Below are 28,000 nucleotides of genomic sequence, written 5' to 3' on the forward strand. Positions count from 1 at the left end.
AACTATAAATCTTGACGATATTAGGTAATGGTAGGTCGCACAAAAGCGGAGTCTTTAATTATTGCAGTAGATTAGTCATTTTCGGTTCGACAGTATAAACTTAGGATCTAGGTTCTAGAATAATGGTATATATTGCTGAAGAAGGCTAACACAGCTGTCATGGCGGCTATGTTGAAGGTGTGTGATTGTTTATTATTTACCGGTAAAATTTAGAAAATGGGAGTTCTGTTTTAAAATTTAGTTTATTTACACAAATTATATGAAATTAAAAATCTTGACCTTCTGTTTTTTAAAAGATATTTATGGCCTCTAGTTTTTCTTGGAAACATTATCTTAACTAATAATCAACTTTTCTAACAACTATTTTAAGTGTATTTTAATATGCTATCTTTTAAAATTGCAAATTACCCATTCAGAATGTTTTAAATGGATATAGTATTTATACATTTGGTTCATTTGTCTGAGCAGCCAGCGGTCATGTTTTGAAACAAAATAGTATTTGAACAAGTTTTACTAACACTGTTTTTTGTAACTGAAACTAACATGAATTTAAAAGTGAAGTATCGTGCTATTATCATTGAAGAAGAAACTTAAATGAGAATATTTGCTAAGTATTCTTTGCACTAATTTTCTTGTTATTCTTTTTCTCTTGTATTCAGGATAAAGGACAGCTAACATTTGAAGACCAGTGGCCCTCGATGAGGCCAATCATATTGAAACTTTTGCAACAGGAGCCTGTAACACAAAATGAATGGCATGGAATCTTTTATTCTGTACATGTTGTTTGCCTTTGGGATGAGAAAGGGCCGCCTAAAGTTAAAGATGCCTTAAAAGATGATATAATGGACTTCATTAAAAGAGCACAACAAGTAAGAAATTTTTTTACATTCAGTGCCTATCCTTTGCCATCAAATTTACGCTTGGCCATAACAAAAACAGGAAAAGTAAATTATGTGCAAATCACTTAAAAAACAATTCGGCTGTTTATATCTAGTAACAGTTTATATTTCACAATTTAAACTCATTGTTTCAAAATAAATGCTTTTAGCTGCAGCGTTTTTGTTGGTGATAATGCGTTTGTATCAAACTATGTCACGATTTATTTTCTTTCCAAATAAAAAAAAACTTGAACTCTATTGTTTTAAAATAAATGCTTTTGAGCTTCTGCGTTAGTTGCCATCAAATCCTGAACATTATTTTAATTACCTAATCATTTTCATAACTTATTTACTATTTTACTGACGAATTGAATCTATTCAAAATAGACTAAGAAGTTGTTTTAAGGGAGAAATCAAATTCTTATTGCTATTTAATGTAAGTTATCGGGTGCACTCTTGACAAAAGGTAGACTGATCTTGCAAAGTGTTTGGCTTTGTGTCCAAAGTGAAAAGTAGTAATTGTAGAAATAAAATATACAACTCTTAACCTGATACTATAACATTGTGAATTGTGTAAACATGTTTCATTCGAGTTTATATTTAGATAATTAATTAAAATAAAAAAAATATTCAGAAGTGAAGAGAAAGTATCACAGTCGTGTGAAATTTTTAACATTGAACCTGATATAGTCAAAGGATTTTTCACTTTTATGAGATTTTCTTAAATATGGCTACCACAATTTCCTTTAAATACATATTTCTTTCAACTAAGTACTTATGTAGATTTAAATTCTTATTTAAATATTTTCCGGATAATTTCAATTGAGGGTATTTCTTAGGAAGAGTTTGATAGACTTCCCTCTAGAGTAGAGGCTCATTCATTACATGGTAGTAATGAACGGTCAAGTTCGCTCACCTGTACACTTGAGGTTTAAATAGGTTTTTAAAGTTACTAGTTTGAATAAAATTCCTTAACTGAATATATCACATTGCTGAATTTATTTTCATTTTTGAGAAAAAATGGCCTCGACTTTTTCTCTAGACTTCGTGTTAAATATTATTGTATAAACGTTGATCAGTATTTTTTGAATCTCTTTTTGATGTTGGGGAGGGGTAGGCTTCCCCCTTAATTTTCCGTAAGTTGGACATGTATAATGTTATGGAGGAGGTTAAAGTTTCGCAGAGTTCAAACTTAATAATAATTCAACTAGAAGTAAAAATGTTGAAAAACAAATTGGGAGTTGGAAGAATGTATTTGATAATTTTGGAAATTATAGTGTATTCATAAGATAAAATATAAATATATATTTGTTTTCAGAGAGTTTTGTCACATCAGGAAGACCAGGCTTTATTGAAAACGTACATAGCTGAATGGAGAAAATTTTTTACACAATGCGATTATCTGCCTACACCTTTTCGACAGTTGGAAACATCCCTTGCAGGGAAAACTGTTTCCTCAGTTAATAAAAAACCTCAGAATGAGGAAAGTATAGTAAGAAAGGTAAGCTAAAACTTCAGTAATAATTATATATTTAATTATTTAAAAATAAGTGATCTGAAAGTTTCTCTTTCGACCAATTATTACCCAGTTTTTTGATGGTATTTACGTACTCTAAATTTTTGTGAAGTTTTTGAATTAATTAATGAAATACGCCTAAAGGACAATTAAACTTCTTTGAGGCTATTAAATTTTCTCTCGCAAAGAAGGTATGCTAAGAACCTTAACAAATGTTATGTTTTTAGTTTGTTCATTATCTGTTTAGTTTTTTCTTGTTTTAGCCGGTAGATAAATGGCCAAGCATTATCTTTCTATTGCAAAACTTGTTTGTGATTGTTCAAAACTGAGTAATGGTGGAATCGAACAATTTCAAAATTCCAGAATATGCTCATTAACTTTTTCCAAAATTCCTTCAATTTAACCTCCTACAGCCACTACTTGTCCAGCACATAAAAGCTTCTGAGCTCATTTGCTCTGGCTCCCACTCATAAAGAAGTCAAATTTTGTTCATTTAGAAATTACGATAAATCTATTTTATTTTACAAACTAATAATTGCAGATTCTATTCTGTGTTATTTTTAGTAAGCTTTATTTTTTTATTTTCTAGTTAATGTTGGATAGTTGGAATCAAAGTATTTTTAATGATATTAAACAAAGGCTACAAGATTCAGCAATGAAACTGGTACATGCTGAAAGAAATGGCGAAGCTTTTGATTCTCAATTAGTCATAGGTGTCAGGGAATCATACGGTAGGTTTCATGTTTAGTTGAAGTTTTATTCTATTTAAAGAAAGGGCTCAGTTTCTTCCAAAGTTGGTATGTATCTTTTTTTTTTTTTTTTAGTAAATCTTTGTTCAAATCCAGAAGATAAACTACAGATATACAGGGAAAATTTTGAAAAAGCTTACATAGATGCTACGGAAAGTTTCTACAAAATGAAAGCACCACAATATTTACAAGCCAATGGAGTACAGAATTATATGAAGTATGCTGATGTTAAATTGAGAGAAGAAGAACTTAGAGCTCAGAAATATTTAGAACCTTGCAGTGGCTCAGTTCAAGTGGTAAGCGATTTTTAAGTTTATGTATTTTATAGAATTTGGTAGATGGTTTTAGTAATAGTTTTCATTAAACTTAGTTTTTAAATATCAAAATAGAGGTAATTCTGATGTAATATGATATTCTTCCATCACGATTTTCGTTCAAAAATGGATCGAGAACAGAAAATTTGAAAGATATAAAACAGAATGCCGAAAGGTAGTCAAGAGCTAAAGGTAGAAGGAATTGATTAACAAAATATATACGTTTAATTAGACGGATCTCTAACTTACACTCTCAACGAAATAAATAGTCTTGATATTTATACAGAGCTTACGAGGATGAAAGAAGTAGTTAAAATACCGAGTTTGAAAATTACGTGAACGAAAGCTGGTTTCTATAAAAAGAAGACCGCGGTAAGTAAGCCTTCAATTTTGTCTTTATTTTCATTGGTTTCTCTAGCCTGAAAATAAGTCGAAGCGTATTCGGCTGTTCGTCTGAATCCAGGGAAATAAATTAGGTCGTAAAATGATCAAAAAAATCTTTCACGAAACATCTCCTGTGTTCCTGAACTCATCTTAATGAATTTTTTACAGGAGTGTTTTTGGTTGAAAAAAAATGAAAGACAAGTATTTTTTTTTCTTTTTTTTTTGAAATCAGCGCATGAAAGACCAATATAAAAAGTAATTGCCCAAAAATTAATTAATTTACATTTTTAATTATTCATATTAAGTAGGTCAGTCTGTTAAAAGAATTCCCTACGGTTTCGACACTGAAGTAAAAATAATCAAAAATCGGGATGATCTGATTCCTCCAAAAGTACTTTTAAAAAGTTAACTTTATTGAAGTCAATTAACATGTGAAAAAAGTGGTAATTTGAGAAAACCCTGAAAATTAGAGTTAGTAGAAGTCTAGTGAATTTTCCGGAAAAAGAGTTTTCCGAACCTAACCCTGCTTGTATAAGTTTTTTTTTTATTCGCACATACAATTTTTTAGACACGCAATAAATTATTGTAGGTGGGATTGACTATAAGATCATGGCCTTATTTCATCTATAATAATAATTATTATTTTTTTAGTTAACTGACTGCTGTGTTAACGTTTTGGTGTCAACTTTTAGAAATACCATACTGTCCGAATGTGCAGACATGATTAAGGCAAACGAAACCGAAAGTAAGTAGTTCTTAGCGATTGTATAATCTTGGAAATTTGCTTACTAAGAAAATTATATTTCCTTTCAAAGACAAGATTTAATTATTCAGTTGTAAAAACTAGAGGACTTACTTAAAGGAAAATTAACCATCCCTAATTCTGTTGAATGACTTTAAAAAAGATTATTAGAGCGGCAGGTACTAGGCACACAATACTTTCTAGGATAAGTTGAATCAAAACACATGGTAACTACTGATGTCATTTCTTATTTAATCGCGAAGCCATTATGAAAGGGTGAAAGAGATTTTGGTGGGATATTAAGAAGTGCTTAACAATACAATATAGTACTTAAATAAAGCTCTCCGGAAACTCAGTATTGAATTAAACAAATGAGTATGATCAATATTCAAACCGAGTAAGTGATTATCGTTCATACAGAGTGATAGAATAGAAATTAGATGTGAAGTTCGGGAAAAGTAAAATTGCTGTATTCTTCTTGTAAATGGCATTTTAATCGATTGACGCGAGGAGGTTGTTGCGGTAAGGGGGTTGCTATTGGACATTTTTGCAACGTGCTCGTGCTTTTCTGTTATCCATATTTAATTTTATTTTGCTATCCCTTCGCAAAGCTCGTCTACGGAAGATAAGGTAGGACATAAGCTGCTATCCCGTTACTTATTGTAACGCTTTCTACTTATTATTTTAGTGAGAAAAGCTGGCTGTAATTAGGGCAAAGACCTTTTTGTTACGATGGTTTATTTCATGTAAGTTCTTTTTCTTCTCAATCTATTTGAACCTGCTGCAAATGTTACTACTGAAATTGCCAATGAAGCTAGAAACATCATCAAATGTTAGCTATGAACAGGAGAAGCTGGTAGACATCAACAGTTTAATTTATTTTTTGTTTTTTTAATTACATAGGGCTGCTTGTATCAACAGACAAGTACAAGCGAATTTTTCTGCCGATAAGAGTACAATAGCTTCTTGTCCCAAAAGGAATTCGTGAGTGTACGCTTAAGATTTCTTTTTTTTTAAATAAAGAAATTATTTTTCCAAAAAGGTTATAATGAAATAATTATTTAAATACACTTTGTATTTGATTACATGTTTTCAATTCAATTTTGTTCTGAGGGCTGCCCAAAAATATAAAGTAGACCATAACAAAATGTAATGCGCTTTGCAAGAGCCTGACATAGATCGAGGGAAGTATAATAATTATGGGTCGCCGGTTAGTATGTTTTCCTCAGTCGCCTAAATTTTAGGTTCCAGCCAAAGCTTGTCTGGCATAAAATCATATCTGAAGACATTGATAATAACCCATTCGAGCAAGTCTTTTTAAAATGTTACAGAATGTTAACTGGTGACATTTCACATTATTCACATTACTGTATTTCCTGATTGCATATATATATATATATATATATATATATATATATATATATGTATATTGTCTTTATAAATCGAAAGTTACAGCTCTAGTCATTTATGTGCAGGGTACTTGTTGGGGAGAAAGATATTTTTTTTTCTGCTTAATAGTTTCGAAAAATTAAACAAGTATTTTTTGTTTGTTGGTTACTTAGTGACCTGGTTTATTTACTGTTCATTTAGTTTTATAAACGTCTTTTTTATTGGTTGGAGGTTTTGATAAATCTATTTAGAGGCATTACTCCATTTAGACCTCCACCCAAAATACCGAATTTAAATATTTTAGTTCCTTCTATTTTATGTTTCAAGAATTACAGTTAATGTTTAAATTGATGGACCGTGTACCTGATGGCATTGCTCCAATGCTCAAAGATCTTGAAGAACATATAGTTAATGCAGGTTTAGCTGATATGGTTGCTTCGGCAGACGTAATTACACAAGTATGGTTTACTTCAATTTTGTCTTTTTTGTTTGTTTGTTTTTTCATGGTTACTTAATCGTACGAATTATATTTTAGGATTCAGAGAAATACGTTGAACGATTGCTCGGTTTATTCAATCAGTTTAGCAGTCTTGTCAGGGAAGCATTTAATGACGATCCTAGATTTCTCACAGCAAGAGACAAAGCATACAAACAGGTTGTTAACGACACAACCGTCTTTCGTCTAGAATTACCTACTAAGCAGGTAAAACTTGTTAGCTAAAAAATAATTAAAGTGTGATTAAAATGTCCGGTAGGACAGTTGTATAAAGGTTGATCGCCAAAAAGTGCACGAAAAAGCGTGACACCAAAATTTGATTATTGTTTTCTCCTTTTCTATTAAATATTAAATTCCCAAATTTTCTTTTTAATGTAGGGCAAATCCTTATTTATAACTGTATTTTTTTATTTATTTATATTTTTTGCACCAACCCAAAAGTAATAGATTTCCGAAAAAAAGTTGCCGAAAATGAGCAAAAACGGCAATTTCAAAAATTGTTCTTGTTCTTCTTCTTATCTTTTTTGTAAACAACGTAGCGCCTAAACGCGCGAACCGATTTTTATAAATTACTCGGAATTTTATGTAGATGTGCCTTTTGGGGTCTCGACGCTGTACATTGAATGGGAGAGGAGTTAGGCCCCTACTTAACTATTATTGCTAATAAGTGTAAATCGTAGCCCGATATTAATAAAATTTGGCAGGATGGAAGGGTTAGGGCTCCCCACATAACGATAAAGCGACGTTCCGCTCTTACACCTAACAAGAAGTATTGCAATCGTTACAAATTATCGACGCGTGAACCGATTTTCATAAATGAAGTGTCGTTCGATCGAACGACATTTTTGTATAGATATGAATTTTAGAAGTCTCGACGCTGTACTTCTTAAGGAGAGGAGTTTGCCACACGCAAGTAAGGCCCTCTCTAAAACTATTATTACTAATATTTCTATACCACTCAGTCCGATTTCGCAAACAATTAACACGAAGAATTGGTTCAAGCATTCCCACATATCTACATCATTCTCTTACATCTACTAAGAGGAAGTACTGCAATCGTGCATATTTGAAGTATACTTTCTCTTTCCCTGTTCGCGAGAATAACTGTGAGTAACGTAGTCACAGTCTAATTTTTCATTCTTATCTTAAGCGGAAGTACTGTAATCGCAGTTTAATTTTCCTATTTACGTATAAATACTTTCATATTTTATTAAAAACGTCGTTTTCAAGAATATTGTTTTTGAGGGTTTTTTGAGGACCATAACTAAAAGCATTCAACGAAAAGATCCCCGGCCGTTGAGATATAAACTTAACATTTACATACTTATACTTAAGTTTTAAAACTGTATTTTTTTTTTCGAGAAAATAGTTAATGAGATATAGAAGGTTACATTTTGGAGGTTTAGCAAAAGATTCAAATTTCAAACCTCTATATCTCAATAATTCCTCTATATCTCTTTTTCTATTGTTCCGATTTTATTAAAATCTTCACAAAATCATAGAGAAAAGACAGCTCTATAACTGACATAAACCGCAATGTTTTAGTGCTAATAGTTACTGAGATATAGAAATTTAAAATTTGGAGGTTTGCAAACACGTCAAATTACAAACCTCTATAACTCTCTTTTTAGTCATCAGAATTCAATTATTTCTTTACCTAATTGTAGAGAAAAGACAGCTCTATAACTGACATAAACCGCAATGTTTTAGTGCTAATAGTTACTGAGATATAGGAAGGTTAAGATTTGGAGGTTTGCAAACACGTCTATTTTCAAACCTCTATAACTCTCTTTTTAGTCATCAGAATGAAATGATTTCTTTACCTAATTGTAGTAAAAAGACAGCTCTATAACAGATATAAATCGCAACGTTTTAGTCATAATAGTTGTAGAGATATAGAAGGGTAAAATTTGGAGGTTTGCAAACACGTTAGATTTCAAGCCAGTATAACTCTCTTTTTAGTCTTCAGAATTCAATGATTTCTTTACCTAATTGTAGTGAAAAGACAGCTCAATAACTGATATAAACCGCAATGTTTTAGTGCTAATAGTTACTGAGATATAGAAGGTTAAAATTTGGAGGTTTGCAAACACTTCCATTTTCAAACCTCTATAACTCTCTTTTTAGTCATCAGAATTCAATGATTTCTTTACCTAATTGTAGAGAAAAGACAGCTCTATAACTGATATAAACCGCAATGTTTTAGTGCTAATAGTTACTAAGATATAAAAGGTTAAAATTTGGAGGTTTGCGAACACATCAATTTTCAAACCTCTATAACTCTCTTTTTAGTCATCAGAATTCAAAGATTTCTTTGCCTAATTGTAGAGAAAAGACAGCTCTATAACTGACATAAACCACAATGTTTTAGTGCTATTAGTTACTGAGATATAGAAGGTTAAAATTTTGTGGTTTGCAAACACCTCAATTTTCAAATCTCTATAACTCTCTTTTTAGTTATCAGAATTCAATGATTTTTTTATCTAATTGTAAAGAAAAGACAGCTCTGTAACAGATATAAATCGCAACGTTTTAGTCGTAATAGTTGTTGAGATATAGAAGGTTAAAATTTGGAGGTTTGCAAACACGTTAGATTTCAAGCCAGTATAACTCTCTTTTTAGTCTTCAGAATTCAATCATTTCTTTACCTAATTGTAGAGAAAAGACAGCTCTATAACTGGTATACACCGCAATGTTTTAGTGCTAATAGTTACTGAGATATAGGAAGGTTAAGATTTGGAGGTTTGCAGACACGTCTATTTTCAAACCTCTATAACTCTCTTTCTAATCATCAGAATTCAATGATTTCTTAACCTGATTGTAGAGAAAAGACAGCTCTATACCTGATATAAATCGCAACGTTTTAGTCATAATAGTTGTTGAGATATAGAAGGTTAAAATTTGGAGGTTTGCAAACACGTCAATTTTCAAACCTCTATAACTCTCTTTTTAGTTATCAGAATTCAATGATTTCTTTACCTAATTGTAGAGAAAAGACAGCTCTATGTCTGATATAAATCGCAACGTTTTAGTCGTAATAGTTCAGATATAGAAGGTTAAAATTTGGAGGATTACAAACACGTCTATTTTCAAACCTCTGTAACTCTCTTTTTAGTCATCAGAATTCAATGATTTCTTTACCTAATTGTAGAGAAAAGACAGCTCTATAACTGGTATAAACCGCAATGTTTTAGTGCTAATAGTTACTAAGATACAGGAAGGTTAAGATTTGGAGGTTTGCAAACACGTCTATTTTCAAACCTCTATAACTCTCTTTCTAATCATCAGAATTCAATGATTTCTTAACCTGATTGTAGAGAAAAGACAGCTCTATACCTGATATAAATCGCAACGTTTTAGTCATAATAGTTGTTGAGATATAGAAGGTTAAAATTTGGAGGTTTGCAAACACGTCAATTTTCAAACCTCTATAACTCTCTTTTTAGTTATCAGAATTCAATGATTTCTTTACCTAATTGTAGAGAAAAGACAGCTCTATGCCTGATATAAATCGCAACGTTTTAGTCGTAATAGTTGTTCAGATATAGAAGGTTAAAATTTGGAGGATTACAAACACGTCTATTTTCAAACCTCTATAACTCTCTTTTTAGTCATCAGAATTCAATGATTTCTTTACCTAATTGTAGAGAAAAGACAGCTCTATAACTGATATAAACCGCAATGTTTTAGTGCTAATTAAAACTGTCCGGTAGGACAGTTGTATAAGGGTTGATCATCAAAAACTGCAGGAAAAAGCGTAACGTTGAAAAACACCCAACTTTGATAATTTTTTTCTCTTTTTCTATAAAAGATAAAATTCCCAAATTTTCTTTAAATTATAGGGCAAGTCCTCCTTTATAACTGTAATTTTTTTGTCAAAACCCAGATTTAATATATTAAGAGAAAAAAGTTACTGAAAATGAGCAAAAACGGCATTTTCAAAAATTGGTCTTGTTCTTGTTGTTGTTGTTGTTCTTCTTGTTGTTACCTTTTTTGTAAACAACGTAGCGCCTAAACGCGTGAACCGATTTTCATGAATAAGGTGTCATTCGTTTCGGAATTTTATGTAGATGTGCCTTTTGGGGGTCTCGACGCTGTACATCAAATGGGGGAGGAGTTAGCCCCATATATGTGAGGCCCCTTCTCAAAATAATTATTACTAATAACTCTGAAAATGTTAACCCGATTTTAATAAAATTTGGCAGGATGAAAGGTTTAGGGCACTCCTACATAACATTTAAACGACGTTCTGCTCTTACCCTTATTAGGGGGAAGTATGGTAATCGTTTCAAATTATCGAAACGTGAACCGATTTTCATGAATAAAGTGTCATTCGAATCGAAATTTTGTACAGATTTGCACTTTAAAAGTCTCGTCGCTATGACTCATAAGGAGGGGAGTTTGCCCCACCCAAGTAAGGCCTTTTCTAATACTATTATTACCAATATTTCTATTACGCTTAGTTCGATTTGGATAAAATTTACCACGAAGAAGTGGTTAAAGCTCCTCTACGTGGCTGTGAAGTGCCACCATGCTCTTACACCTACTAAGAGGAAGTACTGCAATCGTTAAAATTATCAATGAGTGAACCTATTTACATCAATGAATTCGATTCAAAATATTTGCCTTTTAGGGAGAAGTACTGTAATCGCAGTTTATTTTTCTTACTCCTCTTAAAAGGAAGTACTGAAATCGCTTTTTAATTTTGCTATTTACGTACAAATACCTTCCTATTTTATTCAAAACGCTTTCTCTAAAAAATTGTTATTGAGGATGGTTTGGGGGACCGCAACTATAATCATTCTTTAAAAAGATCGCTCCAGTGGTAGTTACGGTTCGGACTTAAAACCTTTTTAGGTTATAATGGAAGAATTTATTATTCCAAATTTTAATAAAATCTGTAAAGCAGATATGTAACTTTGCAAAACAGACAAAAAGGAAAATCTATCCAAAAAGTCCAAAAATCTCCTTAACAAAAACTTACAGTTTAAAATGTTAAGTATAAGGGTTGATTAAACGCCAAAAGGTACACAAATCAGCAAGTACCCAACATTTCATTAATACTTCATTAATATTTAAGTAATTTTACTGCATTAAATTTCATTTATTTTTTTGAATTTATTAGAGGTCACAGACCCTTATGCTGGCCAGTTCATTCATAATTTTTTTTTTTATTGATTTAAATCGCGTCAACATCTGAGGTTATTGGCGCCCGGAGTTTTTTTCAGTGCACTGCCGGCCTCCAGACAGTGTTCTCTCGTTACAGACAACACTGTCCATCACCGGCCAGTGAGCTGTAAGAAGCTCTTAGGAAGAGAAAATCTAAGGGTCAGCAGCTGGATTCGAACCCGGAACCTCCACGTGGGAATCCAATACGCTAACCGCATAGCTAATCCCTTCCCTTAGTTCATTCATAATATTTTATTTTTTGTTATAATTATGATAAAATGTATATTATGTCTTCGTAATTAAATAGGTACTTTATTATAGCTTTATTCCAAATTATTCTTCTGATTTATCTTTATTAGGCCCTTTATTCTGAGTAGTCACATATACATGCATGTTAAAATAGAAAAAGACAAAGTTAGAGTCGGCTACTGTTTAAATTTGAATCACGGATTTAAAACAATATTTCAGTCTAGAATTCTTCTTACCGAAGTATTTGTGAGTACAAATAACGCATAGGTAATATCCAGTAAATTATTCAACAATAATTATTCATTTCTCAATTGTAATTTAATGTAGTCCCTCTAATTTTACTTATAGTAGGTAAAATACTGGTATAATTAGCTGTCATAAAAATATGCATATCTTATATTCCAAATATATAACACTGCGGTAAGAATACCTAGATTGAGAATTGAAGAAAACTATATTATTTGCGATAAAGCCAGATTAATTATTACCTATTATTAAAAACGCTTGACTACTAAATAAAGTAACAATTGCTTTAATCGAATTACGAACTTAAACCGAAGATTTTTATTTAAAAATAAAAATAAATAAATAAAATAAACAAAATCATTGATGTATGTTGGTGTAAGCATTTTTGAAAAAAGTTTTTGAATTTTTTAACCTCATATTTTTTTTTATAAAGTTTTTTTTTTTAACCTGTGATTAATAGTTTGTTGATTAGATATTACAGTCAATCTAAGAAATAGTGTTCTATTTGAACAAATATTTTGTAGACGAAAATGGCCAGCATAAGGGTCTGTGACCTCTAATAAATTCAAAAAAATAAATGAAATTTAATGCAGTAAAATTACTTAAATATTAATGAAGTATTAATGAAATGTTGGGTACTTGCTGATTTGTGTACCTTTTGGCATTTAATCAACCCTTATACTTAACATTTTAAACTGTAAGTTTTTGTTAAGGAGTAGTTACTTAGATATAAAAGGTTAAAATTTGGAGGTTTGCGAACACATCAATTTTCAAACCTCTATAACTCTCTTTTTAGTCATCAGAATTCAATGATTTCTTTACCTAATTGGAGAGAAAAGACAGCTCTATAACTGGTATAAACCGCAATGTTTTAGTGCTAATAGTTACTGAGATATAGAAGGTTAAAATTTGGAGGTTTGCAAACACGTCAATTTTCAAACCTCTATAACTCTCTTTTTAGTTATCAGAATTCAATGATTTCTTTACCTAATTGTAGAGAAAAGACAGCTCTATGCCTGATATAAATCGCAACGTTTTAGTCGTAATAGTTGTTCAGATATAGAAGGTTAAAATTTGGAGGATTACAAACACCTCAATTTTCAAATCTCTATAACTCTCATTTTAGTTATCAGAATTCAATGATTTCTTTACCTAATTGTAGTGAAAAGACAGCTCAATAACTGATATAAACCGCAATGTTTTAGTGCTAATAGTTACTGAGATATAGAAGGTTAAAATTTGGAGGTTTGCAAACACGTCTATTTTCAAACCTCTATAACTCTCTTTTTAGTCATCAGAATTCAATGATTTCTTTACCTAATTGTAGAGAAAAGACAGCTCTATAACTGATATAAACCGCAACGTTTTAGTCGTAATAGTTGTTGAGATATAGAAGGTTAAAATTTGGAGGTTTGCAAACACGTCAATTTTCAAACCTCTATAACTCTCTTTTTAGTTATCAGAATTCAATGATTTCTTTACCTAATTGTAGAGAAAAGACAGCTCTATGTCTGATATAAATCGCAACGTTTTAGTCGTAATAGTTGTTCAGATATAGAAGGTTAAAATTTGGAGGATTACAAACACGTCTATTTTCAAACCTCTATAACTCTCTTTTTAGTCATCAGAATTCAGTGATTTCTTTACCTAATTGTAGAGAAAAGACAGCTCTATAACTGGTATAAACCGCAATGTTTTAGTGCTAATAGTTACTGAGATATAGAAGGTTAAAATTTGGAGGTTTGCAAACACGTCAATTTTCAAACCTCTATAACTCTCTTTTTAGTTATCAGAATTCAATGATTTCTTTACCTAATTGTAGAGAAAAGACAGCTCTATAACTGATATAAACCGCAACGTTTTAGTCGTAATAGTTGTTGAGATATAGAAGGTTAAAATTTGGAGGTTTGCAAACACGTCAATTTTCAAACCTCTATAACTCTCTTTTTAGTTATCAGAATTCAATGATTTCTTTACCTAATTGTAGAGAAAAGACAGCTCTATGTCTGATATAAATCGCAACGTTTTAGTCGTAATAGTTGTTCAGATATAGAAGGTTAAAATTTGGAGGATTACAAACACGTCTATTTTCAAACCTCTATAACTCTCTTTTTAGTCATCAGAATTCAATGATTTCTTTACCTAATTGTAGAGAAAAGACAGCTCTATAACTGGTATAAACCGCAATGTTTTAGTGCTAATAGTTACTGAGATATAGGAAGGTTAAGATTTGGAGGTTTGCAAACACGTCTATTTTCAAACCTCTATAACTCTCTTTCTAATCATCAGAATTCAATGATTTCTTAACCTGATTGTAGAGAAAAGACAGCTCTATACCTGATATAAATCGCAACGTTTTAGTCATAATAGTTGTTGAGATATAGAAGGTTAAAATTTGGAGGTTTGCAAACACGTCAATTTTCAAACCTCTATAACTCTCTTTTTAGTTATCAGAATTCAATGATTTCTTTACCTAATTGTAGAGAAAAGACAGCTCTATAACTGATATAAACCGCAACGTTTTAGTCGTAATAGTTGTTGAGATATAGAAGGTTAAAATTTGGAGGTTTGCAAACACGTCAATTTTCAAACCTCTATAACTCTCTTTTTAGTCTTCAGAATTCAATGATTTCTTTACCTAATTGTAGTGAAAAGACAGCTCAATAACTGATATAAACCGCAATGTTTTAGTGCTAATAGTTACTGAGATATAGAAGGTTAAAATTTGGAGGTTTGCAAACACGTCTATTTTCAAACCTCTATAACTCTCTTTTTAGTCATCAGAATTCAATGATTTCTTTACCTAATTGTAGAGAAAAGACAGCTCTATAACTGATATAAACCGCAACGTTTTAGTCGTAATAGTTGTTGAGATATAGAAGGTTAAAATTTGGAGGTTTGCAAACACGTCAATTTTCAAACCTCTATAACTCTCTTTTTAGTTATCAGAATTCAATGATTTCTTTACCTAATTGTAGAGAAAAGACAGCTCTATGCCTGATATAAATCGCAACGTTTTAGTCGTAATAGTTGTTCAGATATAGAAGGTTAAAATTTGGAGGATTACAAACACGTCTATTTTCAAACCTCTATAACTCTCTTTTTAGTCATCAGAATTCAATGATTTCTTTACCTAATTGTAGAGAAAAGACAGCTCTATAACTGGTATAAACCGCAATGTTTTAGTGCTAATAGTTACTGAGATATAGGAAGGTTAAGATTTGGAGGTTTGCAAACACGTCAATTTTCAAACCTCTATAACTCTCTTTTTAGTTATCAGAATTCAATGATTTCTTTACCTAATTGTAGAGAAAAGACAGCTCTATAACTGATATAAACCGCAACGTTTTAGTCGTAATAGTTGTTGAGATATAGAAGGTTAAAATTTGGAGGTTTGCAAACACGTCAATTTTCAAACCTCTATAACTCTCTTTTTAGTCTTCAGAATTCAATGATTTCTTTACCTAATTGTAGTGAAAAGACAGCTCAATAACTGATATAAACCGCAATGTTTTAGTGCTAATAGTTACTGAGATATAGAAGGTTAAAATTTGGAGGTTTGCAAACACGTCTATTTTCAAACCTCTATAACTCTCTTTTTAGTCATCAGAATTCAATGATTTCTTTACCTAATTGTAGAGAAAAGACAGCTCTATAACTGATATAAACCGCAACGTTTTAGTCGTAATAGTTGTTGAGATATAGAAGGTTAAAATTTGGAGGTTTGCAAACACGTCAATTTTCAAACCTCTATAACTCTCTTTTTAGTTATCAGAATTCAATGATTTCTTTACCTAATTGTAGAGAAAAGACAGCTCTATGCCTGATATAAATCGCAACGTTTTAGTCGTAATAGTTGTTCAGATATAGAAGGTTAAAATTTGGAGGATTACAAACACGTCTATTTTTAAACCTCTATAACTCTCTTTTTAGTCATCAGAATTCAATGATTTCTTTACCTAATTGTAGAGAAAGGACAGCTCTATAACTGGTATAAACCGCAATGTTTTAGTGCTAATAGTTACTGAGATATAGGAAGGTTAAGATTTGGAGGTTTGCAAACACGTCTATTTTCAAACCTCTATAACTCTCTTTCTAATCATCAGAATTCAATGATTTCTTAACCTGATTGTAGAGAAAAGACAGCTCTATACCTGATATAAATCGCAACGTTTTAGTCATAATAGTTGTTGAGATATAGAAGGTTAAAATTTGGAGGTTTTGCAAATGGTTCAAATTTCTGACCTCTATATCTCTATTCCTAGTGTTCCGATTTTATTGAGATCTTCTCCAAATTGTAGAGAAAAGTTAGCTCTATAACTGACATAAATGCAACGCTTTAATGATAATATTTGTTGATATAGAAGTTTAAATTTTGGAGGTTTGGCAAATGGTTCAAATTTCTAACCTCTATATCTCTGTTCCTATTGTTCCGATTTTATTGAAATCTTCCCTGAATAGTGAAACGTTAGATCTATAACTGATATAAATGTAACGTTTTAGTGATAATATTTGTTGATATAGAAGGTTAATAAATTAAACTATTAAATAAAATTATTGGGACAATAAATAAATAACTTTTTATTTTTTCTTTTAAACATTCTTTTAATAGATCTCTCAAGTGGTAGTTTCGGTTCCAATTTAATACCATATCAGGATATAAAGAAAGTATTGCATATTTCAAATATTAAGAAAATCTGTGATACACATATGTAAGTTGAACGTGTTGAGTACACGAAAAGGAAAATCTAACCAAAAGCTATTAAAAAAATCTCTTTAACAACACCTACAATTTAAAATGTTGATTAAACGCTAAAAGATACAAATATCAGCAAGTATCTAATATCTCATTAATATTTCTTTGATATCATTTAAGTAATTTTGCTGTATTAACTTTCATTAATATTTTTTATAATTATTGGATGTCACAGACCCTAAAGCTGGCTATTTTTGTCAGTTACTCCCTTGTCACATTAATAGCGGAAACCTATGTTAATGTTGAAGCTAATGCTCCTTCAAGTATTTTGCTTTACTTAAATACTTGCAATTTGAAATTAAAAGTGTATGAAGGGGGACTTGATTGAGATGCATGGCTTACTCAAATAAGAGAATCGCATTTAGTGTTTGTGAGTAGAAGTTTATTTATGCTACAGAGTAATTTGTTTGAGAAATAGGTTGTGAATGTAAGCCAGCGATTCCCTTTCAATACGCTAAATCGCTACTCTCATCGACAATCTCAGCTGACCCAATATTTATCTGAGTGAGGTAAAAGTAGTGTTCTTGGCTTTGCCAAAGCGGGTATGACAATATTCCTGAAGGAGTGACTCACTTTGTAAATTATTGATGTAATATCAGCCTTTGCTGAAATTGCGAACGACAAACATTATAGTCATGAATCTTGATGTACTTGTGGTTTAACATTTAATGTAATTCATTCCTTGCGTGCAGTTAAGATGTATGCTATTATTTGAGTTTATCAAATTACAGAAAAACTCGTAAAGTGTTTCGAGTGGGATAGTGGTTCCACACTTAACTTTATTTAACATATCTATGTACATATATGTACATAAACCCAAGAAATTTTGTCATTTTATCTGAGGAACATTAGTTCAACTAAATCTTAGTGAATTTGGTTTTATAGTTTCTTCTTTTCAGTGTCTAATTGCCGAGGTAGTAAAATACTTTTTTTAGAAGGGTGGGATGTTTTTGGCATTTTAATAGTTTTGGTATTAACTAGCTGAAATTGTAATGGTTAGCTTCTTACTGTTGGTATCTCTAGGATATTGATTTAAATTAGAATCATTTAGATTAGCCCAAAACAGTTCGGCATGTTTTCAGTGGTTTAAAATATATATTTCATATTTATTTATCATTTATTTCATTGAGAGTTTCCAAAATTTGTTTTTTCACTGCCTGAACCATTTAATGAGCGCTCAGAGTTATCCCGACAATTTTCAGTAGTTCAACAATATTTATGACATATTTGCCGTCATTTTTTTCCCCATAAAACTTCATTTTCACTTTCTATTAAATTATTATAAAATCTTTTTATTGATGATTACAGTGTGGTGGAGTGAAAAGTCTCCCTGAGTCAAAGTGTCCAGAACTGTTAGCTAATTACTGTGATATGTTATTACGAAAGACACCTTTAAGCAAACGTCTAACTTCTGATCAAATAGAATCCAAACTACGAGATGTTGTAAGTTTTATGCTTCTAATAGTAATAGTTATGTAATAATTATTCACAATTATTTCTTAGACTCAAAAATTTTTATTAATTAAATATAGTTGGTTCCGCAGTGCTGAGCAATAGCAATAACATATGTAATAATTGTATTTATTTAAATAATAAAAGTAAATCAGAAAAGCTATAAGATCTAGTATTTGCAAAGTTTGTAGGTTTAAAAAAAAAGACAAAAAAAAGTGACGTAATAATCTTGATACGAAGAATTACGGGGAAATAAAATTTAATTATATTACGATTATCTTATCTCAACTAAATTAAGTGTAATACCTGTATCTTATATATTTTACAACAAATTGCCTAAAGGTTTAGGTAAAATAAAGTTTTGGAAGTATTATAAATAGAATACATGTGGAATAATTTTAACAACTCTTAGAGCAAGTAAGAAAATTCATAAGCAGGTCTAAAGATGCATCAGTGTTGCTAACCGTCCAAATAAAGAAACCTCACTCTTTCTCATGGCCGAGGCCGTGGAGCAGTGTCACTAGCAAACCTGTAATATTCACTAGCGAGCAAACCTAGCAGATCTCAAATATCTTCCAAGCATTTTGCAGTTCCTGGTAGCACACCCACTACAACTCTTAAATGTTCATTTTAGTCTTCCTCATTCCTACATAATGGGAATTCCATTCATATGACATGCTTCATAAAGGAACGCCTTATAGCTGCCCAAGCTCGTAGATAGCCTTAAATCTTTCCTTTACTTTTGAAATAAACGGCAGTCGAAGATTTCATCTTATAATCTCTTTAACGAATGCATAATTGTCCCAATCGCTTGAAGAAGTATGTTCTAGCCCTGCGATATAATAACCTGTTCTAACTACCTTCAGTGGTCTTCGAACTTCATCGTGGGTCGGAGTCACCTGTTATAGCTATTCTCAATTCATTTAAGAACTGTCTAGTGATTAAATTTCAGGCTTACTACCGAAGAATGTATTGCGGCCATGCGATTCATGGACATACTCAGGTTGGGTCCGATGCCGACAGTCAAACATCCCAGACAATGCAAATATGGTGGACAAAAACAAGCCAATTGGTCCCTGACATACGCGTCTTTCTAAGTATCATGTTTGTAGATAAGCAATGCGACTTTATTTTCATTGTGCAATAGGTGTTTCGGTAACTCGTTCTCTCTGTTTCTGTACACTCTAGAAGAGTTTGCCTACCACAGTTTGCTATCATGTGTCTTAACTCTTGAAAATCCAAAGTTCACATGGTCAAATACCTTTTATAATTGTCATTTCACAGTTTTTGACCATTAATCAAAGAACATATATTGTTATTTATAATCAGTGAGGACGATCTAACAGTCTAAAATGTTTATTGTTTTTCATACTTATAGCTGCTGGTGTTAAAATATGTACAGAATAAAGATGTATTTATGAGATTTCATAAAGCACATCTAACTAGACGTTTAATACTAGATACCTCGGCGGATTCTGAAAAAGAAGAAAACATGGTAGAATGGTAAGTTTACTGTAAATTATTTTAAAATATTCTAGTAAATAGTGCATTTAAAAAAAATTCATATTTTGTTTTCCAGGTTAAGAGAAGTAGGAATGCCCGCAGATTATGTAAATAAATTAGCACGAATGTTTCAAGATATTAAAGTAAGTGAAGATTTAAATCAACAATTTAAAGAGGAATATAGGACTAGTAAAGGAAGCATAGCAGGTGTGTGATTTAAATTTCTCTGAAATAGTAGTTATTCATTAATATCTTAATTTCATCAATAAATTCAGTAATTATAAAAAGTGAGAATTTCTGTTAACAAAACTGGTTTTAAGACATCAGGGTTTTTACAAATAACTGAAACTAACGTTATATTGGAGAGTGAAATTTCACTTCTTAAGGCTGGTCAACAGCTACTTACTTCTTCATTGAAATGAATAAATAAAATTGGTATAAATTCAGTTTACAAACATTCGTTTAAATCGTGGCACGCAATGTCCTACTTTTTTTGGGATGGAATTAAATCAGTTTGGTCTTTTTTATGTATTAAAAAAAGAATAAGAAAAAAAGTTCTCATTTTTTAATGTTAAGAACGTTATGAATTTTGTTCAATCAAAGACTAGTTCTAACAAGGAAATTGACTAAAATTTAGACAGAGGTGATGCAATAATAGAGAAGATACAGGTTCTTGAAATATAACGATCTTATAGCTATCATATTTTGTAATTGCTGTCTTGTTTTGTATTAGAACAATACAAACTCTGATTTCATCAAACACTGCCTCCTCTAAATCGAAATTTATATTAACAAAGGTGGTGCAATAGTGGAGAATATGTGGGTTGTAGAAATTTAAGGATCTTAATAACGCTGAAACTTTACAATAGTATATTTCGTATTTCTAATATCCAGAACTTGATGAAATTTTGTACATTCAAAGACAACTACTGATTCTTCTATTGAGACAAATAACAACTGTTGTGTTGCAGTAGTGAAGAAGATATGGCTTGTTAAAATAGGACGATCATATATGATGCTCAAATTTTTAATCGCAATATTTCGTTTTTAAATGATCAGAGCATAATGAAATCGTTTTCAATCAAAGTCGACTATTGAATCTACAATTGAGAGAAGTTTTAACCATTTTAATGCAATGGTGAAAGGGATTTAGGTTGTAGAAATTTAACGATATTAATAATCAATCTACTAATCAAACTGTAGAACACAATATCTCGTTTTGTAATATTCAAAACAATGCGAACTTTTGTTCAGTAGTTGACTATTTAGTATCTTTCTAAAATTGATTGATGCACAAATCAATACAAACATTTATCATAAATTGTAAAAAGTTGAACTTTATATTATGTTTCGATACATCAGAGAGGAGACCCGTCTATTACTTAGAGATCTAAATTCTTCTGCTGGAATACAAACTTTAATGAATAGTTTTTTCTTTTTCTCGAGATTAGCGCCTATGATTCCCTTATTCACGGAAATTCTTAGTTAGGTCTTTACAATTTAGACAGAGGTGATGCAATAATAGAGAAGATGCAGGTTCTAGAAATATAACGATCTAATATTTTGGAAAAATTCCATGTTCTAAGAAAATATTCATGAGAAATGTACTAAGATATAGTTGTGTGTAGTGTCATGAAGGAGCTTGTATCTTGTCATACCTCCAGATGTTTCTATTCTCTTTAGTAACAATTTTTATTAATAAAGATAATGATCTTTAGTCAATGGACTTTTCTAAATCCTTTCTTTAGAGTAATTATTTCTAATTCCAGAATCAATAAATATTAAAATACTCAATGCTGGAGCCTGGGCTCGAGGTAGTGAACGTGTAACTGTTTCGTTACCTTTGGAACTTGAAGATTACATTCCAGAAGTAGAAGATTTTTATAAGAAAAAACATAGCGGAAGGAAACTTCAATGGTATCATCATATGTCTAATGGAACTGTAAGTATCTTTATATGGAAGATTACAAATACATTACAAGAGTTACTGTGGAGATTTTGAATGGATGTGGCCAATCAGCTTACGCCATCACTAACTCACTATTCTGTTGGTTTAACAATTAAAGCTTGTTTCCAGCTAGTAGCTTGACAAGACTCTTGAGTGAAGCTTGACATCACTTGATTCTCTACTGAAAAGATGACCTCTCTCGTCCTCAATGCCCTTAACTTTGTAAACAATGTTTTGAATGCAGTTTCCTTCTCCCTTCATTTCTTCTTTTGGTTCTGTTGCTCCTGCAGTAACTTGGCTTCCTTCAGTAGATGGGTTCTATGTCCTTAGGGTTCTTTATTCGTCTATTTGTGTAGTTGCTATAGCCACCTTCTCTACAAGATGACTCTAACATTAAATATTCCTCTACTTTAAAATTTAGGTGTGCAGGTGATTATTGCAAAATATTCTGCCCGCAGTTCTATGGTTGTTTAATCGACTCAACAAAACTTCGAATCGGCTTCATCTTCATCAGCCCAAGAGAGCAGTCCCGATTAGTCTCTAGCTCTTCACCTAGTCTTTGACATGATCTTCTCTGCCAATAGCAAAAGGAAGAGCGGCCGGCCGTGAAGGCTTCAGTCTACTGTTATATTTGCCTCTTTTTTATTTATTTATTGTTTATTTTCAGATAACCTTCTCCAATGATGTTGGTCGTTATGATGTAGATGTTACAACCTTTCAAATGGCTGTGTTATTCGCTTGGAATCAACGGCCGTTTGATAAAATTTCTTATGAAAATTTACGTCTTGCTACTGAATTACCAGATCCAGAACTTCGCAGGACGTTATGGGTACGTAAAAAGTATAAATACACACATATTTTGATCAAGATAATTTCTAAATTATGTTTGAACAATTTTTTATTATTCTAAACTAAATTCTTAATTTTAGTCGCTTGTTGCATTCCCTAAATTGAAGAGACAAGTAGTGTTATTTTCTCCAGATGTACAATCTCCAAAAGATTTTGATGAAAATACAGGTTTTTGGATAAATCAAGAGTTTGCATTAGTGTAAGTCAAGTTAGAGACACTTCTTTTTCTTAAATGCAATTGATGATAGATATTGCTTTGTTTATTTCTTTTTTATTAAGAAAAACAGGTTGTTAAGAAATAATTGCTATTTAGTGAAAGAAATATAGCGATTATGACCAATTTTGAAATTTTTAATCTTGAATGTTTAGTTATTAATTGAAGTTACGGGTAATTTAGCACCCAAGCATAGCTCATCTTTAATTTGTCTGTTTAAAAAAAAAACAAAAAATGAAATGTCAGTTTTTAACGCTACAAAAACAAATAAAAAAATAAGTTAATATAATATAAAGTTTTTTTTGAAAAATTACATACATAAGTAATTTGCAGTAAAATTAATTGAAAAATTTACTGAAGTGCTTTTGATTGTAAGGCAACAACGAAGTAGATTCTTTTTAAAAATATCTTTGACAAACTTAACTGAGTGTAACATAGTTCTCTTTTATAATTATCCCTGTATCCGTAGGGTTTTCCCTTTTTGGTAACCTTTAGTGAAGCCCTATTTAACGGAGTTAAAGGAGTGTCCAACGACCACCCTCCTGACATTGACGTAGGGTAACAGACATCCCAGTCTAGAAATTTTGCTCAAAAAACTAGGCTCGTGTTATTTCTTCGAGAAATTTACCGCACTCCAAAAAAAATAAAGGAAGAAGTCGGGGGATATAAGTACTCTAAGTACGGTAATAGTACCGAAATTTCTAACAACAATCTCTCTTCTCTTTCCCTAATAAAAAAACTGATTTTACTCAGTAATACATTTTTAGTTTAGTTTTTATTTTTCTTATTTTGGTTTTTGTTCTTTTTCAGAAAAAATGGAAAGTTACAAAAAAGAGGGAAAATTAATTTAGTGGGTCGCCTTCAACTTTCTACTGAACGTAGCAAGGAAGAAGACAACGAAAGTATTGTACAGTTACGAATTCTTAGGGTTCAGGTAATTTTTTTGTTTTGTTTCCGTGCATGGTCATATATCAACGTTTACGGTTATATTAGTAAGAATTACAAAAATAGCTCAAATGTTCGGAGTTTAAAAAAAAAATATTTAGAATTAGAATTTAGAAATTTTAAAGTGATAATGAGAGAGCTGTTGAGAGTTTACACCAGATATTTTTCCATTATTACTCATAAACAGATCTGTTATGATGCCTTTAGCATTTTCGTTTCGTTGAAGAAGAACTGAAAGTATTTGATTAGATTAGGCGGAGTGTGATTTTTTTAAAATGTAATTTATCATATTAGATATTTAAAGTTTCATTAATATGTTATTTATATTAATTTTCAGGAAGCCATTATTAAGATATTAAAGATGCGAAAAAGAATCAGCAATGTACAGTTACAAACAGAGTTGATCGATATTTTAAAAAATATGTTCCTACCAAGTAAGAAAATGATCAAGGAACAGATTGAGTGGTTGATTGAGCATAAATATATGCGCCGAGACGAAGATGATATAAATACTTTTATATATATGGCATGATTTTTAATTTATAAGCTAAAACTAAAATTCATAATCTTAAAAAAATAAAAAAAAAGAAGAAGGGGATATTAATTGCACCAACAAATGATAATAATAACGGGCAATATTATTGTTAATAATTTTGTTGAGTTAAAAAAGAAAAAGAAAAAAATCGTATCGATATTACTTATCTACAGGTCATAGAATTGCCTCTTCTTCTTTTTTGTAATGGGTAAATAAACAGGGGGGGGGGCTTTCAGAAATTATGGAAAACTAAAAACTGCTTTCTTCTATACAATCAAATTTTTGTTTTCCTTTTTTCTCAACGGGTATGCCGAAAAAGAAAAATCAATGTTTTAATTGTAAATAATGTAAAATATATTTCAAAAAATACTAATGTTGATAAAAGTAATTGGGAACCTAGGGCTCCATATTGTAGGTAGTTTTGTTAAATAAAGGATTTTTTTTAATATAAAATAAAAAGCGAATAATAAAAACAAAAGTATCATTTTTGTTTGTTTTGTCAATATATTTTAGAAAGTTCAAAAAGGCTTGTAAAGTAATCTATATAGTCATTTATATTAAGGATTTATATACTCTTGTGTTTCATAAACTACTTCGGGGTTTCAAGGAGACATTGTGAAATTATAACACAGCACGAATGAGGAACACAGAACAGTTTTACTCTCTTTCTCTTTCTTCAAACTTTCTCTTCACCCTCGGAAGAGGAATATTTGGGTTCGCGCAAGGTTGAGGTAAAATTTAGCTTCGAAAAAGTGATTTTTGCACATTTTTGTGTGATGAATGATCACCACAGATTACAGAAGAATATGGAGCAACACTGCAGCCAAAAAGGCTCCCTTCTGTCTTAATCACCGCAGAGGGACTGGACCCTTTGGTAATATTTTCTATGCTTTTTCCGCTATAAATGCGCTTAAGACCAGATTAGGTCGCGATCGGCACTTATATTGTTCTATGTCGACCTGCGACTAGTTACCGGAGAGACAATGAGAAGGTGTGCCGTCTGCTTTGGCTAAAAGATAGATGCCAGATGCCGCAAGCTTAAGTAAATTAATTCCCAGTTCAGAAGCTCCAAGGTCTGCAGTGGACGGGTGTCACTCGGAATAGCCAGCTGGTCTTGATTACGTCAGATTGCATGCCCCGCCCACTGCTGGAAACCCTCTTTCCGCCCAAAAAGCTCCAAAATTTAGTTATTAAAGCAGCCCAAACTAGAAACTTATATCCTCTAGTACCTGCTACCTTCTCGTTACACAAAGTCTCTAGAATGAAGGTAGAAACTTGAACTTGGAGGGAGCAGTTATTTGCTGCGTGTGTAGACGTCTACGATAGCGTACCCACCTTAATTAGAAAACGAAAATTGCATTAAATGAGTTTCTTCAAGGAAACGTAGAATAATGATTACTGTTTAGGTTGGTAATATTATATTCGGCTAATTGGAATCTCTTTTGTGGTATTTTTATTGAAAACTGCACTTATTACATGGGGTAACTCATTGCACTCATGATATACATTTATTTGAAACATTTTTCTAAACAATTCTGTTGAAGGCAAAAGTTCTGGATATGAGGGAATGTACATTAAAAGCAAATTAATGCCTGAGGACTACATCAAAAGAGACGTATATAATTATATAGGTCCTATAACTTGTATAATCGAGCATTAAATGAGTTGCTAAAACCCTAAGCTTGAAGAAAGTGACGTGACGAGAAGTAGAAACTTCCGACGGGATTTTTTTTTTTCGGGCAGCTTCACTCTAACTATGAAATTAAGTGTCCTGGCCGGAGGCGTCTAGCAAAGTAACTACAATATAAATTTCTTTTAATAACCATTACATAAAATCCAAGGACTAAAACGAGAATTGAACTCAGTTCCACAGTACATCTCAGCTTTGCGGGCCTTGCTTGTAACCGCTTGGTTATCGTGGCACCTGGGTTCTTGAAAGTTTTTCCTGCGATTTCTTGAAACTTGATAAATGTTATCACCTAATTCGGCTATTATTTCATTACTCCAACTATAGTTTTCCATAAAAATGTTATTTATTTATTTTTATTTTTTGGCAGTAGTAATGAGAAGTTCGTCATTCCTCTAAAAATTTCTTTCACTGAAATAATCTTTATTTTTATCACCTAAGTAATATTAGTGAGAATTAAGCTGTTGAAAATTCCTTTTTAAGAAAAGCAACTTTATGGAAGGTATTAATTCGAACTTAATTTTAGCTTCCTCTTAAAACCTATCACCTTTGTTAGATTTTAATTTTTTATAATTAAAATTTATTTTATTAGAGGAATTTCTGAGAATGACATGCTTTTATGAAATTTCTTTTAGTTTTGATGAAACTGCCATTTCATTTGACGCTATTTCGATTTGTAAGAGAAAGTCATGTCATGCCAGTTTTCTTTTTACTTAGGTTGTGTAATTCCAAAGAACATTATGAAACACACAAGGTATATTTTTGTAATAAAATTGGTAAAAAAAGAAATTGGAGCGACTCGTCTTAAATCCTTGTTTTTATTTTATTTATTTTAATGTTCGTTGTACATTTATAATTTGTGACTATATTATAAAAAATTGATAAAAACTCTAAACATATATATAATAAAACAGAAATAATATATGTACTAAAGTTGTGATACTTTTGGTGACTCTAAAGGTTACTTTGTTTAAATTGATTACTCATACAAATTTTTTTACTTATATTATTTCTCAATAAGGAAGTAATGTTAATAATTTGCGTTAATTATTTTAAGTATTTGAAACATTAAAATGTAAATGGAATAAAAATATAAAACTGTGATAAAAAGGTATGAGCGCTGAATTTATGTGAACGAACATTTTTTAATTTTTTTATCATCTTTCACTTTTTTTTTAGTTCACCATAAAAAAATATATATTTATTTTTTAATTATCATTTTGAATGGAAAATATATTTTACTAAAACCTACCGAGAAATATCGTGGGTAATGTGTTAAATTTTGTTTTGTGTAAAAAATAGTGGAAGAAATTATTTTTCAAGTACTGAAACCAGGGAGGGGGGAATTTTGTAAAATTATTTATTTGTTTATTTTTTAAGTTACTGTGAAAAAAAATAGGTAGCAATAAAAAGAAGTAAAAATGTTACTTATTAAAAAAATAAATAATGTTAAATCGCTGAAGTTATAGTTGTATTTTTTTAATGGATATTCAGTGTCATTGATTTTATCCGTCGTTGCACAATTTTATTTATTTTTGCTGATTCTAACGGGTTTCGGCTTTTCATTCGTCGTCACAGGTTCATCAATTTGATTACACTAGGTTACTGTCAATAACTACACTACTGACTCTTTTATTAATCGATGAATTAATAATATTTGTTACATATCAACTTGTAAATGGACTCTAATGACAAAATCGAAGGTCTTGTGTATACCAATGAGGACCTTCTTATATGTTTTAAGCTAAAATGTTTAGTAAGATCCCAAAATTAAAAGTGAAATACATGTACTCTACTTGCAACATTTAGTAGTGGCTTAAATAGCCGCTATCCTTACCCAAAAGCCTTTTTCAGGCCAAACTAGCTAATATTTCCAAATTTTTCCTCCGTTTTTTTGCAATGAGTGAAAGAAAAAAGTCTACCTTACTTGTAGCATTTAGTACTGGCGAAGATAGCTGTTTTCATTACACCAAAACAAT

The 28,000-nt window shown here is 31.1% G+C and overlaps 1 protein-coding gene across 2 annotated transcripts; it reads left to right on the forward strand.

Moving 5' to 3' along the window:
• The first annotated feature begins 38 nt into the window (after positions 1–38).
• Positions 39–27,483, forward strand: Cul5 (cullin 5). 2 transcript variants are annotated; one of them, XM_074133248.1, is made up of 16 exons: positions 39–177; positions 660–869; positions 2,197–2,379; positions 2,984–3,125; positions 3,219–3,439; positions 4,493–4,586; positions 6,300–6,430; positions 6,508–6,675; positions 18,197–18,331; positions 19,719–19,843; positions 19,920–20,050; positions 21,613–21,785; positions 22,459–22,620; positions 22,721–22,839; positions 23,665–23,788; positions 24,137–27,483. In XM_074133248.1, the coding sequence occupies exons 1-16, from the start codon at positions 160–162 to the stop codon at positions 24,329–24,331; spliced, it is 2,331 nt and encodes a 776-aa protein (XP_073989349.1). In that variant the 5' UTR covers positions 39–159; the 3' UTR covers positions 24,332–27,483. The 2 variants fall into 2 exon arrangements, with proteins under 2 accessions (XP_073989349.1, XP_073989427.1); XM_074133326.1 differs by having other exon boundaries at positions 161–555.
• Positions 27,484–28,000: the final 517 nt, after the last annotated feature.

This window comes from Rhodnius prolixus, unplaced genomic scaffold, assembly GCF_049639745.1.
Source record: "Rhodnius prolixus isolate KJV_2025 unplaced genomic scaffold, Rpr scaffold_1, whole genome shotgun sequence".
Lineage (NCBI taxonomy): Eukaryota > Metazoa > Arthropoda > Insecta > Hemiptera > Reduviidae > Rhodnius > Rhodnius prolixus.